Genomic DNA, 16,292 nt, shown 5'->3' on the forward strand with positions numbered 1-16,292 from the left:
GTGCTCGAGGCCTGTGGGACCAATAGCAGGACATTAGCTTGAGCAAAATGTGTCACCGCTACCTCCACCTCTACACCGGCCTCCTGTGCCTGTGCGGCAGAGTATTGAACAGCCTGTTGACCTTGGCCAAAGTCACTCCTGTCAAGTGAAAAGCGGCTCTCGTTGACTAAAGTGTGTGTGGCTCCGGTATTGAGTTCATCACCTATTTGATTCAGCGAGGAAAAAAAAACCTTCTGTCACCTTCAGTCTGCTCAATCATATCTCTCTCCTCAGCTCACTTTAATATGCTCCAGTCATGACACAGAAGAAAAGTACCTTCACCTATTTCCTAACACCTTATTTTCTCGTGCTTTTTAGTTCCGACCCACTCTCACATATAATCATCTAAGCACTGTGAGAAGCTGTTGACCTCAACTCATCTGTGCTTACAAGACGTAAATCATAAGTAAACCATATAAGGGTGATAAAAAAGACTATGCAAAAAGTGATGTTTTAAAATTACAAATTTTATATAAAGCTCTTAAAATGAAAACTTTGCAATAATATATATATATATATATATATATATATATATATATATATATATATATATATATATATATATATATATATATATGTATAAAGTTTAGCTAAATAACACATTGTGGTCCATATATGACTTCCCTTGGAAATTTGAATGATTTCTTTTTGTGGAATTTAAAGGTGCACTTAACGGCTCTGGCAAATTATAACAATCATTTGCCCCTATTTGTTTTTACACAAATTAACATGTTAATATAGTTAAAAAATAACTGTTCGATGATGATCTATCAGCAGCTAATCAAAGTTGCATTTCTAACTCATTAATGAGTGATGGTTTCATGTTTTGGGAGGGTTTTCTTCATTCACCATCAGTGTAATCAACATCTTTTTGTCATGCCCCAGTCTTCCTAATTCTGGGGCTGGGGGAAGGAGGGAGTAATGTTTTAGGAGGGAAGGGGGAGGTGGGAGTGTGTGTCTGTGTGCGGTTAGGGGGTGAGATGAGATAGAGGGTTTAAGATTCGGTCCATCCATCCTTCAGTCCTCCCAGATTGGAAGTGGGCCGGCAGACAAACTGATCATTGTTACTCATCTTAACGAAGAGTTTTCCACTTTGGCTCCAATCAAGGTAACAGGACCAATTGCATTATGATTACACTTGCACGGGAGCTTCTGAATTAGGCTGCTCTTTGTAAACAAAATTATTTTTTAATGATTAGTTAAATTTTGACCTTAAATTCACCTACTTAAAAAAAACCCCTGTGAAAATGTTGTGCTTCTCTGAAATAATGATTTCAACTAGTTACCATTAGATTTATGGTGGAGTTAGAGTTGCATTTTTAGGCACTTGGTGCTCTTATGGAGTAAAAAATTGTAGTTAACCACCAAAACAACCAATAAAAAGGGGGGAAATTTAAATATGAGAGCCAAAGTCTGCATAAAATTGCACAGAAAGCTAAACTAAATTAACTCTAATTCATCTGCAGTCCTCTTTTGATCCCATGTTTTAGTTTGTTTTTCAATCTTGAAGCGGAACAACTTGGAGCTTGTTTTTGTCTAATCATCGGCCTTAACAAGTGAAACGACTTTGGCTCGTCTCCTGCGGTTTCCTGATAATGTCCCTGTGACCCTGCAGTGATCATGTGTGAGAGCAGTGCTGCATGGGAGAAGGAAATAAAATAAGAGCTGAAGGCAGACATCGTTTTTTTTTTTTTTTTTTTTGTTGCTCCAAGATAAGAGGATATTACAACCGATGGAAGAGGGCTTATAGCAGAGGAGGCATCATTCAGTTGGGGGAAGAGGGTTATGTGAAGTACTTCTTGAAGAGATGAGTTTTCAGCCTTGCAGGGAAGATGGTGGGTGTCTCTGCTGCTGTGAATCGCCTGGGAAGGTCATTGTGTCTGTGGGCGAGTGATGTGTGTGTGTGTTTATAGGATGAAATTATAGAAAAATATAGAGTATTAAACAATGTCTGCAGGTAAAAATGGTGCTTTCACACATTTAAGCCACTGTAAAACCAGCTATTGAGTCAAATGCAATTCCAGGCACATTATAAACTGTCAGGGCATACATACACATTATATTCATTTACTTATATTGATCTAATATACAATTGGGAGATTGGCTTTGCCATTGATTTAATTTGTGGGTGATGGTGAAAGAATAAGTTGCTGCAATCAGCTGCATTTGTGCTTTGTTGTGATGGCTAATTTCACACCAGATGAGAGGTAATTAATATTTTTTATAAGATATTTTCTTCTCGTTTCTCACCCATCAGTCCAGTGAAGACACTGACGAGTTTTATCTGTTTGTATTTTGTAACAGATGCAGTGCAGCTGCAGCTCCTCAGTCGGTCACCTTTCCTCACCTTATTGGAGCAGAAGTAAGACCGTGTGTGTCGGTGTGCGTTCATCTCAGTTATTTACATATGTGTGGGTAGACATTTGTGTGGGATAGCGTTCATATTTATGTAAGAGTTATTATGTATTCATTCGGTGCAGATCTTATTCGGATGCGTGATAAAAATAGATAAAACTGCGAGAAACAAAGGAATGATATGTCATCATGTCAGCGCCAGCAAGTCGTGCAGTCTTGATGCCACCTTGACCAATCAGCAACTGATACAAGCTGCTCCATTTTGACCTTCGATATTAATATTTAGTCTGTACTTAAGTTAAAACTGAAGCTATAATGTCCATGAGCATACCAGCGTGAACATCTGTCAGTTTTATTTCCACCATCAGTTTACTTACTCGGGGATCTTTTAGGACATTATTCTAGTTAAGCAGAGAAGCTGATTTTGATACCAGTAAACATTCTTTTCAAGGAAGATTAAGAACAAGACAGTGGAGCCAAGAGGGAGTCTGACTAGTTGACTAGAAGTAAATAAAGTGAAGAAGATACTAGCCTACTCACAAGAGGACAGAGAGATGGTCTGTGACCTCATCTCCAGTGATGGGCAAATCCTCTCCCTCATTACCAGACTCTGCTTCCACTACAGAAAGCTTTTTAATAGTATTGAGGAGATCCTCAAAATATTCTTTCCTCTGCCTGGCTACCTCCTGCTGTATACAGTGTAAACAGGAAACTGTTTCCTCCTCCTGAGTCACCTGACAGTTTCCCAGAATTGCATCAAGACTGAAAGTCTTTCTCCATGGTTTCACCAAAATCTTCCCACATGCAAGTTTTTGGCTACTGCCAGAGCTGCACTGGTTGGTCAGTACCTGTCAACTGCCTCCTGAGTCCCAAAGGCTAATCATGCTCAGTAGGACTTCTTCTTCAGCTTGACGGCTCTCTCTTCATCTCCAATGTCCAACATCTGGTTCTGGGATTACTTCCTAGCCAAGCACTTTGAGGCCACAACTCCATACAGCCACCTCAACAATGGAGGTGCAGAACATGATCCATTTGGACTTTATGTCCTCAGAGTCCCTCAGATTGCTACTGAACATCTATTAACCTTCTGGTGTACCTGAACCTATATGTATAGGTTCAGTAAGCCTGTTCAGCATTCTCCCCCACTATTTGATTCAACTCACTGCAAGCTGGAGTTCAGTTCACAACTCTGCTGTTCTTCACCCAAGTGTTCAAAACCTGAAACCACAGATCTAAAATTATGATTGGCCTACAGTCCTCATGCCACCTGCAAAGAACACTCTTAACCTCAGCCATGATGCTTATTATAGACAAGCTGAGGTTAATCGAAGAAGTCCAACAATCCTCAAGATACTGAACTGATAACTAAGCATACCCAACACTGCTCGCTGCCTCTCAACAGGAGCAACTCTAGAGTAGTATGGAGTCCAGCCCCTCTACAGGCTCCAAAGCCCAGGCTGTGCATTGAGGCAAGACCGACTATATCTAGCTGGCATTTCTTGGCCACAAGCGCTAGCTCCATCCCCACCAGAGAGGTGACACATCAGAGCTGTTATTTTAGAGTTTATTTGCTCAGTTAAATTAAAATATGTTACAACTTAATCATCTAGTAATCCATTTTCTAACTCCCCCCCCAAAAAACTTGGTCTTAACTTTTAACACTTCAGTTTTTACCAGCTTATAAACTATATTACGTATTATCAGTTACGAACATATTTGGTAAATGGGACATTTTTATCAGCCAACAAGTTAGACACAGCAATTCATGCATGTATATAGTATTTGTATTTGTATTCTATTTTTATCTTATTGTATATTTATTTTATTTTATTCTACTGTATATAGTATTTTATTTTATTCTATTCTGTACAGTTGTGTACTGTATTTATTCTTATTGTATTCTAATTTTTGCCTCATAACTTTTGCACTGTCCACTCCTGCTGTGACAAAACAAATTTCCCACGTGTGGGACTAATAAAGGTTCTCTTATCTTATCTTATCTTATCTTATCTTATCTTATCTTATCTTATCTTATCTTATCTTATCTTATCTTATCCTTCCACTTTCTATCAAGTTCAGGGTCATGGAGCCTTTCCCAGCTGCCAGAGGATGATAGGCAGTTTACACCATGGATAGGCTGCCAGTCTATCACAGGGCTAACACAGACAGACACACAACCATCTATGCTTTAATGTATTCACGTCACCTTATTAATTTTGTTGAAGTTTACAGTCTTGTCTCAAATAGCAAAGCTTCAGACAGATCCAAGGACAATCTATTTCCTTGTGGAAGAATTTACAGATAACCAGCTTGCAGTAAGAAACCTCTGTAACAGATGAGCATATTTCTGAACCCAAAATAATGAGCTGAGCTTGAATAAGCTTGAAATTATTTTCTCATAGTCGCAGAGTTATTAGTTTGTGCTCACAGAACAACAAAGCTTCACGACCACCAAAACAAATGATGAGAAATATTCATTGTTCGTGCCTGTGTTTTTTTATGACATGTCTGGATGAAACAGAGATTCAGTTAAACTCCTCTACGACCAAAATCCCATTTGCAAAAATCCGTACAATCATTGTGGAATAAAGAAAAAGAAACCAAAGCCTATTGGAGTCACGATCTGATATGGTGATAATAAGATGTTATATTAGGAGCTTCTTTTCATGATGTGCAGCAATTTTTGTTTCAGCAAAAAACAACAACAACTTCCACACAGCAAACTTCATATATGTTTGTTTAACTCTGACAGAGAGGTGATTTATGGCAAATTAGCGTATTAGCATGTAATGTAACGTATGCAGTGGCGTTTTTATTCTGTTACATTAATAGCAGTTTTGAGCTTGTCACAAAGATTAAAAGAATAAAAAAATCCCCAATCTGAACAAAACATGAGACACATTACCTTCTAGATATGAATCAAATAACAAATATTCATAATTAATCATTCCAATAATTACGTCTTCTGTCTTTTTCAAGGTTTTAGTACAAGAAACAGCCACACTCACTGAATCTAACTGGATAAAGTCCACTTACCAGTAATGTGTTATTATGATAGTGTATTTGGCATTAAACTTGCAGTCTTTGTAATGGCCAACAGGGGGCGACGTGTGTGGTTGAAAAAATACATTCATTGTATTCAGTCGGTAGAGAAACAAAAAATAAAAACCTTTTTTTTAACTTGATTTATAAAAACACATTCCTGGTGAGTTTATGGTCTCAAATGCTGGTTAAAGTTTTATTTAATAAAATCTGATGTCAGTTTATTTTTTTCTAATTATGGTCCCATATGGAGGAATTAGGCAAGAAACCTGAGCGTGATTTAAGAGTATGCATGCCCGGTGATCGCGTCCATGTCTTAGTTTAGAAAAACATCTGACTTCTAAAAAATAAAATCATAATGGTCAATTAAATGCTCAGCTCGTCCCATCATTTATATACAGTTTACAGCTCATGTTTGCTTACTTCTCACCTAACTTTAACCAATAATGCAAGATATTAACCCAGCAAATCAAAGTGTGATTTGTGGCTTCCTGAGAAAAATGAATGAGCAACCTTAATGGGGACTCAAACACACACCACTGAATTTTAGATTGCTGACTTTCCTTGTTTCCTAATTGCTTCTCCAGCAGTGCTGTTTCCTGACTGGGCCTACAAACCCACGTGGTCGCCCGGCTCCCGACAGATCCAGCTTTGGCACTTCCTCCTCGAGCTACTGGGCCGAGGCGAGGGCGGGGCCATCGGCTGGGGAGGGGAGTGGGGCGAGTTTGTCATTAGGGACCCTGAGATGTTGGCCAGGCTGTGGGGCGAGAGGAAGGGCAAACCGCACATGAACTACGACAAGCTCAGCCGGGCCCTCAGGTGGGTAAATTAGCATCAACATATTCTGAAAACTTAAGATTTAAAATGAATTTAAGACAAGTAATGTTATAATATACATATTTTCTCATTTAATTTGATTTTGACTTTCCTGAAATTTATTTAAGTTTATTTGAATTTTCCCTGTAATGAAGAAAAAAAGACTGAAATAAAAAAAGTTATACAAACAGACTGTATATATATATATATATACATATATATATATATATACATATATATATATATATATTTAACTGTGAATATGAGTAATCCTTTCTCTCCGTGCAGCTTCCTCCTCAGGCTCCTCGCCAACACATGTTGTCAAATTAAATTTTCAAATCTAAAATGCCCACAGATGCAAATCATGCCACCTGGAAAGCAGCAAAGAAATCTAAAGTGCCCTACAGGAACAGCAAAGCGTACCTTAGACACACACTTCAGAGTGTAGTCTTGACAGAGAAAACATTTTACTTCCAGATACTACTACAACAAACGCATCCTGCACAAGACCAAAGGGAAACGATTCACCTACAAGTTCAACTTCAGTAAACTCATCCTCGTCAACTATCCGGGATACCCACCGCCAGCACCACCAGCACCACCAGCACCGAGCCATCAGGTCATTCATCACGTCTTCACTTCATCTTAAAGGACTTTGTTGTGTGGAAAACTGGCTTCTGGGTTATTTTACACTTTATATAACACTATAAATACAGTGGAGTGGAATAGAACCTGTCATTTGGCCAGTTTTCCAAAAAATGAGTCCTTTAGGAAGAGTTTCATTCCTCACACTTTGAAAGAAAATAATTACCTTATTTGATATATAAAAAATGAACCAGCTCTAATAGAAACAATTGCCTCAACTTTATCATTTAATATGAGTTTGGCTGACTTGAATAAAAATCATTAGTGAAATTTTATCATTTAATGTAAAACCAAGCAATTGACTGGTCCTCTAAAGTAGAAGGGAGTCAGTGTGTTAAAGTTATATCATGTTCATGGGCAGCGCAAGGGCTTAGGTTACCTGCTAGCCTTTAAAAAAAGCACCAGACCTTGTTTAATTATTTGATACATTTTGTAGGAGTGGGGATTAGTAGGGAGGCGCTTTGTCTGCTGAGGTAGAAAAGCGCTGCATGAGCAGAGTCTATTTAAAAAAAAGTCCTGTTTTGGAATTAAACTCTTAATGTCATATATTCTAATTACGTTTTTCAGATATGTGTGCAAAATATCAGGAACACCATACTTCAATTAACTTGATTAATGTCTTCATCATCTGAAGTCCCTTTTTCCTTTCAGCTCCAGGTGCTTTGATCCTCCGTACATTAAAAATAAATTAATCTTCACCTGGTGTTTTTGATGTTTTGTGCACTCTCTGTCTGTCTGCACTCTTTGCATTTCAACCATCCTTCCATCTAATTCTTCATATACCTCCATCCCTCCAGCTCGTCCAGAGCGGCTCTCTTCTATTCCCTCATCTCGCTGCTGACAGTGGCCTTCCTCTCTGTGGAAGAGCAGGGTCAGTGATGGACAGAGGTAAGGCACGAGGTCTACAGAGTCCAGCTAACACAGATGAAGACATAAAAAGCTGTCTTTCACTGCTCCCTTGCCACAAGGGGTCATTACAGCGGGTAGCTCTGCATGGTTGATATGGCAGAGTTTTTACACCGGATGCCCTTACTAATACAATCCCAAAGGGAATTTGTGTCGCTGGCTGAAATTTAACCAGCAACTTTTCACTCGCAAAGCAAATGTGTCAACCTAATAATATACCACTGGAGGCACCAAGTGATTACAGACACATAATATGAGAAATCTGGCTCTCAAAGAGTCCCAAATTGCAATCTGTGAGAGAATACTTTGAAAAGTCTTTAATCATCTTTTATTTAGACCTTAGTGGTAACCTTGGATCATGGTGTGGGCGTTAAAGAGGCTGTTTTTGAATGGTTTAAATCATATTTAACAGGCAGGCTGGGTGTTTTTTTTATTTATCTATCATCACCTTCCCTCACAGGTGGGATCCCCCAAGGGTCCATTCCCAGTCCAGTACTTATTTCACTCTCTATGCTGCTGCTAGGATCAATTTTCAATAAATATGGAACTTAATTTCACAGCTGTGCAGATGATTCCCAAACATATCTGCTCCTTGAAATGTAAACCACAACCCCCTTGAAGGTCTTCTTGGACCTCTTTGATGATATAACACTGTGGATGACACTGAACTTTTTTAACCTGTATGAGCCGAAAATAAAAAGTGGTACTTTTTGGAGCCCCTAACCTTCACGCCTTCCTTAACAGTCATCTTGACCTTTTTAAAACACCCTTTTGCAAAGAAACAAATAAATGTTATCGTGTGAGCTCGTTTCTTTTTCTCCTTCACTGACTTTGAGAAAATAATTTATGGCTTCATTTTGTTTAGTCTTTATTCGTGCATCACCCTGTCTCCAAAACACTGTAGCTTGACTCCTGAAAGGCACACATTTGCTAGGCGAACGTGCAAACTAATGCTCTGTGGAGCTACTAATGAGACGTGTAAAATTCATCAACTCTCTGCTGTCCCAATAACTGTAGCACTTCTCTTATTAACATCAGTACAAAAGCTGTGCACTGGGAGCTTCGTAGCATATCATGTGCAGGAAGGCCAGTACTTTTGTCCACATAATGTAATTCAGTTGACTCGGGACTACTTCTACCTCTGGATTAATACACATTTGATGTTCTTGTTCTTATATATTCATAACTATTTTGTAATTATTCTTTCCTCTAGTGCAGGAGAAGGATGGTGTGTTTAATGGTAAAATTGTATGTGATTCAATGAAGTCTAATAAAGGCTTTCGAGACCCAGACACACTACCGTAGGTTTCATGGACTTTACTGAGAATTCTCCACTTGATTGTAATCAAGAAAGCTGTAATTGTAGTTTTAGCTGGACTGACATTACCTTGCCTTTCCACTGTCCTCATATTCACTCACTTTCACATTACACAACTCACTATTCAGTTGCTGTAAACTGCAGATTTTTAAACTCCTTCAGCTGCATTTAGTTCAATTTCCAATGAGACGTCATTTTGATGGCTTGCCTCTTCTGTAATTTAATGTATTTCAAGGTGAAACAGGGTGACGTGATGGAAAATAATGCAAGGAAGGAGTTCGATCCTGACCTTGAAGACTTTTCCTCTAGAGTGAATAAATTCATTCAGCTTGAACACGCATGAAAGAAAGTAAATGCTAAAAAATGCTCTGTACTTTGCACCTTGGAAGTTTTAATACTGCACGTTTCCTAGAAGATTGAATTTATGTGGGAAAGATGTTAATTTAATGTTCATTTACATGTCGTCATCCCCCCCCCCCCCCCAAAAAAAAAAATATAAAAAAATCCAGAAACTTACGGTTTTACTGTAATATCAGTAAATAGCTCATAATTTGACATTTTTAATGAAGATTTAGACTCAAGATTGCTGTTCTTCTTTGTGTTTGATCTATTATAGACTTAAAATATTCACTTTAAACAGTTAGTTTAAATACTTAGAACCAGTTTTAGGTTCCCCCTGAATGGCTTTAAAGCCCGTTCAATGCATCAGAGTAGTGGTATTAATAAATCACTATGTGTTTGAGCTCTGCATGTGTCTCAGGGGTTACTTTTCTGATTGATTTGACTCTCACTCTGATTCCTGACAGCGACTCAGCCTCTGCCTCACCCCTTCCTGCTCCCGTGCTGCCTTCCTGAACCGCTCCCCGTGCCTCGGGCTCTCCACGGCCCTTTCCCCGTCATCTCCACCCCTGCACGGCCAGGAGTCAACCTGAGGGAGCTGGGGGAATTGAGCCTGAACGCTCGCTGGCTGCACAAGAGCCCCGCAGGGTGGGATGTGAACCATTACGTCAGTCGGAGCCTGTATGAGGGAGCGAAGCAGACCCAACTTCGAGATGAGGAGAAGGCAGCAGGGAGACGGTTAGAGTGACAAAGAGAAAACAATCTGCAACAGATGGACTGCTTTCCCTCCTCAAATCTCTCAAACACAAGCTTTTTTGTGTGTTGTTTGAGCTTGTTGTACAATAGTTTATTATTCACTACCTGTGGTTTAAAATGCACAGACTTTGTGGGCTATTTATTTAGTTGGACCATGTTGTCTTCTTCTTCTTCATTTTTTTTTTTTTTTGCATAGAAATATTTATGAATCCTGCTTTTCTTCTGTCAGCACTTCACGCCACAGTAGGGGAAATGCACTTGTAAACAATTAACTACATGACACTTGTGTTTGGGTAAATAAAGCAGTGCACTCAGCTTGCATTATTTAGCTGTTTGTCTAGCATTTCACCAGCCCCCTGCTCCAGGCTTCATGAAAATAATACGAGCTCCATAAATGATGCATTCAAACAGGCCCAGGGAAAATCCTCTTGAAACGGGGGCTTTCGTGTAGTCTTTGCAGTGTCATTTCCAGGAGCCGGTGTTGTTGCAGTTACCACCCCGACACAACAGGGGGCAGTAGCGTCCTTGACAACTCATGAACCTTTCACTACACCCCATTTTCCCGGGAGAGCGCCTAAGCGGAGAGATGTAAAATAGCAGAGGTGCCACTCTGATCAGTAAAGATAGTACGCGTTATATTTGAGCTACTATTTATTTTTCCTGATATTAAGTTGTAGATTTTTTAAGGGGTGTTGTTAATATTGCTCTAAAGCAACATTATGGAGCCTTCAGAGGAATCTACATTTGAAGCATTTTGTCACTTTTTGCTTATATTTTGTTGCATTTAAGTTAAGGTGTTGTTTTTCAAGATATATTCATTTGTTTATTATATGTGTTATTTTTTTTCTTGGAGCATTCACTTGTACTTCTTTATGTTAAAGGATGGGTATGGTGCTATTACTGATCTGGCCTGCTTGGCATAAAACTGCTGGATGAGATGTTCCCTTTCTAAAGCTTGCAATGACAATAAAAAGAAGCTTAGACACACTCGGGCCATTTTTGTTCTCTTTTAGCCCTGTAACCTTTAAAACTCTTCTTAACTGTAATTTTAAGATGCTGTTTTGTCTATTATTTGGCTTTCAGTGGAAAGCATTTGACAAATGCCACATTCTCTGAGTACTGTCTTTGCTTGGGGGTCTTGTAGTTGGAGATTACGACACACTCGATGGGCTTGTCCAGTGTGAATGAACTCATTTTTTATATATCTCAAATATCACATCACTTTTTGAGCTACTCTTCATGTAAAACTCAAAAATGACAAAGAAAATGACTGACAAAAATTGGGGAAAGCTGTTTGACATTCACTTTCCACCACTTTCTCACAGTTTTATGTGTATTTCTTTTACTTGTGGTAGTCCACTTGTAACTTTGTGGTTAATTTGGTGACACATTAACCATCAGGACACTCTGGCCCTTCAATAAAAGCCAAGCTTTACTTTTGAATATTACGGATTGTAATAAGTTGAGAAATATTTTCTGAATATCTGCAGAAATGAGATTAAAAAGGCTGTGCAGATCCCCATACAGAGGGCTCATACTCTCTTTAAAGAGGGGTCGACACCCCTGGTTTGGAATGACTGTAGGTTTTCAAACCTTTTTTACCCAAGATCCACCAAAGGTCGAGGCAAAATGTCAAGGCTCATATTCATGTCACTAAAAAAATAGCCTCTATCTCTGCTGGTTCTGCTGTCAGATCAAGCCCCCTTTACTCTGCGTTGCTCTACCAGTTTATATAACTGGCATTCACCTCCTTATCAGACTGACCCTGGTTCCCTCATGCCTTTTTAGCTTGCTTGGCACCATTTTGGCAGTGTAAATTGCAGACTTTAAAAGTGTTTTAGCTTTTCAAAATGTTCTCCTCCTCATTATGAGTCATGGCCTCTGATGTGTACTTGCTGGGAAGACTGAAAAACACCAGGAATTAAATTCAGGTACCATTTAATACAGATTGCATCGGGAAACATGCAGCCATTGCAAGAGAAGTCTGACAAAAAATTTAAAGTACTATTTTTTATATACCTGCATGAACATAGCAAACCATTAGCTTTGTTATATTTTACTCATCTTGTCCATTCCATAGTGAGTTGTATACTATCTTAACAGTAGCGTAGAAGCTTTGACTAAGCACAGTCACATCTTATTAGTAGCAACAGAGTAGTTTTATTCAATACATGTTGTGTAGCTACAGTAAAAATATATTTTTCTTTGGGTAAACCAAGTACGTGAGTGCGCATGCGTACCGAGCGGAAACCGCTCGCTTTGGGCTCCCGTAGCGAGTCATCTTCTCCTCTGACAATCTTTGGCTGAGATACAACTTTTGGCGCCGAATATTCCAAGTTATTATTTTGCCCCTCTGCAGCGCGGGAGTTGGTGTTTTCGTGTGTGTGAATGTTGGAGTTTTGCTGCGATTTAAACGTTTGTTTTAACCGGGTATCAGGTGAAGGAAGAGTTTAAAAACAACATGCAGCGGAGCATCGCGTAAGTGCAAGCCAAAGTTTGCAGTTAGCTTGGTGGAAATTAGCGCTAGCTTGACGATGCTTGTGTCTGTGCACTAGAAGAGTTAGCTGTGTAATGAGTGGTGATCAGGCGGGCGGGCGGGGGGTTATGTGTGACTTACAGGGGGTTACACTAAAAACAAAAAAACAAAAACATGTCCGTTTCGGTGTTAATCGGACTACCTGTAAGCTAGCTTTAGCATGTTTTTATCTGCGTCACTTGTTTGGAAAATAGGGTAGTTTTATCTCCAGCACAGACACAGACGATATCATAGCTATATAAGTATAAATGATCTTTAAAGGCAGGTTATTTTCCTGCCTTATAGAGGCTGTGATCAGTGGAGCCACATTGCTCTAACACTAGATAGCAAAGATGGTAATCTGTGATTCAGCAAGTTTCTAATTAACAGGCAAACCTTTTTCTGTATTATTGTAAAAGTGCGGTCTTATTACCGATTTTTATTACACTTTAATGCACTAAATACAGACACGTGTTGGTATAAACATGTATCAAGCCAGTGAATGCTTGTGTGGTCTTTTTACAGATCCTTCTTTCAGCCCAAGAGCAAGGACATTCAGAAGAAAGCTGCAGAGGAGCCTGTGAAAAAGTGAGTTAAGACTTATCTAGAGTCTGCTGCCTGGAATCACTGTTAATTTAGCTTTGACACTGGGGTGTTTTAAATCTCTCAGATCAATTGAATTAATCTAGACACAAATTATAGTTTGACTCCACATGTAAGCATGCCTGGCCTGTATATAGTTCAGGCAAAGAGTAGGTGTTACCTTATTTAACTAAAGCCTAAAACCTGGAAACAAAAGAGTTAAAAATCATGATCCTGGTGTCAGCTTTGATGTATATGTATGAAAATCCTGCACCTCTTTGTTTTCTTTAAGCTTTGAACATGCTCGTGCTACTTCTGTGAGGATAGATCAGTTTAAAACCTCAGGTTTACCTTACATAGTAATTGCTTGGCCCAAAAAGTCCCATCTTATTCAAAGAATGAAGATTCAGACTTTGCATAACGTGATCACGGTGCAGTCAGTTAAAACTTCTGCATTGGCGGCTGCTGCTGTAAAACCTCGACTGTTTAAACATTATACATTTTTGTTAAACCTTCAGAAAAACCCTTTTGTATATCTTTTCTAATTAGACTTTTGTTCGTTAGTTTTACTGTGGTTATTTACACCGGTTTCTCTTTGTTTCTCATCTTAATTCAAGCCACAGCTGAGTGTCTTTGATTTTTAATAGAGGTGCAAATGCACACCTATTTCTGGCACTTGTACTGGGAAAAGGACTGCAGAGCAAAAGTAATAACTGTTAGTGTTTTTTATTAATAGTTATTGTCTCAGATGTCTTGTTTTCATAATAGTTACATAGCCTGAACTTAGAAGAGTTGGCTTTTGTTTTAGTGGAGTTTAATGTACTCATTCGTAACATAGTCACTGCATCAAGGCCAATTTTGAACCCTTAAAACTTTTAATTGGGCTGCAAATTTCCTTATACTTGGACAAACAGGGCTATTTTAAGGAATAAACCACATAATAAAACTGTCATATTATCAGAAGGATGGAGATTTTTACTGCCTATAATACAGTTAAAATACCTGCATTTGTATTCAGGCAGAAGCATAAAGCGAGGTGGCTGATACGGCGCATACTGATACCATTTTCAAACATATTTTTGTGTTGAAAGCTCACCCACGCTAGGCGTATGTGCAGTTATCTTCGCTGCTGAGTGAAACGTTGTGTCCAGTTGTTCCTATCAAAAGATGAAGAGAAGAGAACTTCAGTTTCTCATCTCCGAGCTGCTTTGGTGATAAAATGTTCATTATCTCTAGACTCTTTTAATCTTTTAAGTACGTCTTAAAACTCACTTTAATTGACTTTCCTTTCTGTAATGATCGCCTCATCATTGCTTTGACCTCTTTTTACGAGTCTTACTTTGATTTTATAGGTTTTCTTTTTATGACAGATTTTACTGTTGACTTGATCCTGTAAAAATGCCTAATATCGCACCTTGTGGGTCAACATTACCACATGAATTAACCTTAAAGTGTTCTTTTATGCTTTTCCTTGTTTTCTGTTATTAATATACTGTTAAAATGGTGGCTGTTTATATCAAATACAATTAGAGTTTTGAATAATAAAGTCAGCGTTCATGTAAGTAGTTCCTGTAAACCGGCTCTTTAAGCCTTCTGTTTGTGATGGGCGATCAAGTCTCCTAAAGGTGGCCTTTTTAAATATTGCGAGTTTAAAACAGTTTAAAACTTAACAAGTTTAAATGAATTTGTCAATATTATATGAAGAAACAATGGCTTTATGTCCTAAATATCTACAGAGAGAAGATATTTTAGCTCAAGTTGAACAAGGGCTGCACTGTACTTTTATCTAATACTCTGTAAAGGTTTGTGTATTCAGTGTATCTTTAGCAGTCAGGCAGGTTATTAGTGCTTGTTTTTTAGCATAGCAAAAGACCAAGTCTGTTGAGGAAATTAGTGTAGCTTAAAAAAGAAGTATCACAGTTTCACATATCTGTAAACAATACACAAGTTAGCAAAAAATACTGCCCCCTGGTGGTCACAGCTTTAGTTAAACTTTGCAGAAGCTCATTGCAAAGTGTACCTTTAAAAATATATAAATAAATGTAAAAGGAGTGGGAGACCTGAAACAGCTTGTTTCAGACAGATGATGAGCTCCAAGGTCCAGGTGAAGCTAAACAAACGGGGTCGAGTGTAACCAATGACCCAATTGGTGCTATACTGCACCCCCCCCCCCCCCCCCCCCCCCCCAAAAAAAAAAAAAGAAGATATATAGATATATATAGACATGCTGGCCTGTTTGGGTCAGTGATGGCATGTCCAGCGTTCAGCTGTAAAGCACACTGACTAAAATAAACCCTGAATGACGAATACTTATTTTTCTTTGTTTGTTTTTTTCAGTGTTTTCACATTAAAATGTAAATAAAAGTCATCAAACAAGCTGTTTGCACAGCTTCTCTCGCACAGCTGGTCCCCTCTCTCTTGGAAGCAGTTATTCCAGCAGCAGAGTCTTTATTAATTTTAAAGTTTTAGTTGCTGATTATTTTATGCATATAGATTATCTCTAACTATAATAAATAAAGTCTCTTTCTGTTTGTTTGTGAATTCTTTCTACACAAGCAGTAGTTAAGTATCCAGACTTCGTACACAGATGCATCTTAGGACCCTAAAGGTTTCCATCTATATCATATCCTATGTTGTCATCGTGATGTCTGGCAACCACCCACCAAAAATGCTTAATTGATCTATAACACTTTATAAAAGCATCATTTTAATTCTGTGATGGTGACATCTGATTTATCACAATACATATTATATCATGATGCTATGCAGGTTGCCTGGCAACCACCTAACAGTGGATTACAGTGACAGTAGAGCAGGGCATGCACCGTTTAATATAAAATTTATTTTGATTAAAAAAACCGGCCGTGTTAATGTAGATTCATTATTTATAAATAATAGGCTATATAATATGTTGACCTGTGAATCATGCAAAGCTACTCAAGTAAAAGCACAGAATAAAAAGTATTGAGATGGAAATAA

At 38.5% G+C, this 16,292-nt stretch overlaps 2 protein-coding genes across 2 annotated transcripts in view; both read left to right on the plus strand.

Annotated features, from left to right (window-relative positions):
* The first annotated feature begins 2,343 nt into the window (after positions 1 to 2,343).
* On the plus strand, positions 2,344 to 11,203 carry LOC147307984 (uncharacterized). The gene is made up of 5 exons (XM_086272563.1): positions 2,344 to 2,401; positions 6,024 to 6,255; positions 6,730 to 6,871; positions 7,695 to 7,785; positions 9,928 to 11,203. The coding sequence occupies exons 1-5, from the start codon at positions 2,344 to 2,346 to the stop codon at positions 10,206 to 10,208; spliced, it is 804 nt and encodes a 267-aa protein (XP_086128689.1). The 3' UTR covers positions 10,209 to 11,203.
* Positions 11,204 to 12,487: 1,284 nt separating this feature from the next.
* Positions 12,488 to 16,292, plus strand: part of lig1 (ligase I, DNA, ATP-dependent) — a 63,535-nt gene continuing 59,730 nt past the window's right edge. The window contains exons 1-2 of the mRNA XM_086272130.1: positions 12,488 to 12,694; positions 13,257 to 13,319. Of these exons, the coding sequence (XP_086128256.1) occupies positions 12,678 to 12,694; positions 13,257 to 13,319 (80 nt within the window). The 5' untranslated portion in view covers positions 12,488 to 12,677. The remainder of the gene's footprint in view (positions 12,695 to 13,256; positions 13,320 to 16,292) is intronic.

This window comes from Aulonocara sp. 'chitande type north' Nkhata Bay, linkage group LG18, assembly GCF_057382095.1.
Source record: "Aulonocara sp. 'chitande type north' Nkhata Bay isolate Kocher_YH1m ecotype deep benthic linkage group LG18, A_spYH_male_GT1.1, whole genome shotgun sequence".
In the NCBI taxonomy this organism is placed as follows: Eukaryota; Metazoa; Chordata; class Actinopteri; order Cichliformes; family Cichlidae; genus Aulonocara; species Aulonocara sp. 'chitande type north' Nkhata Bay.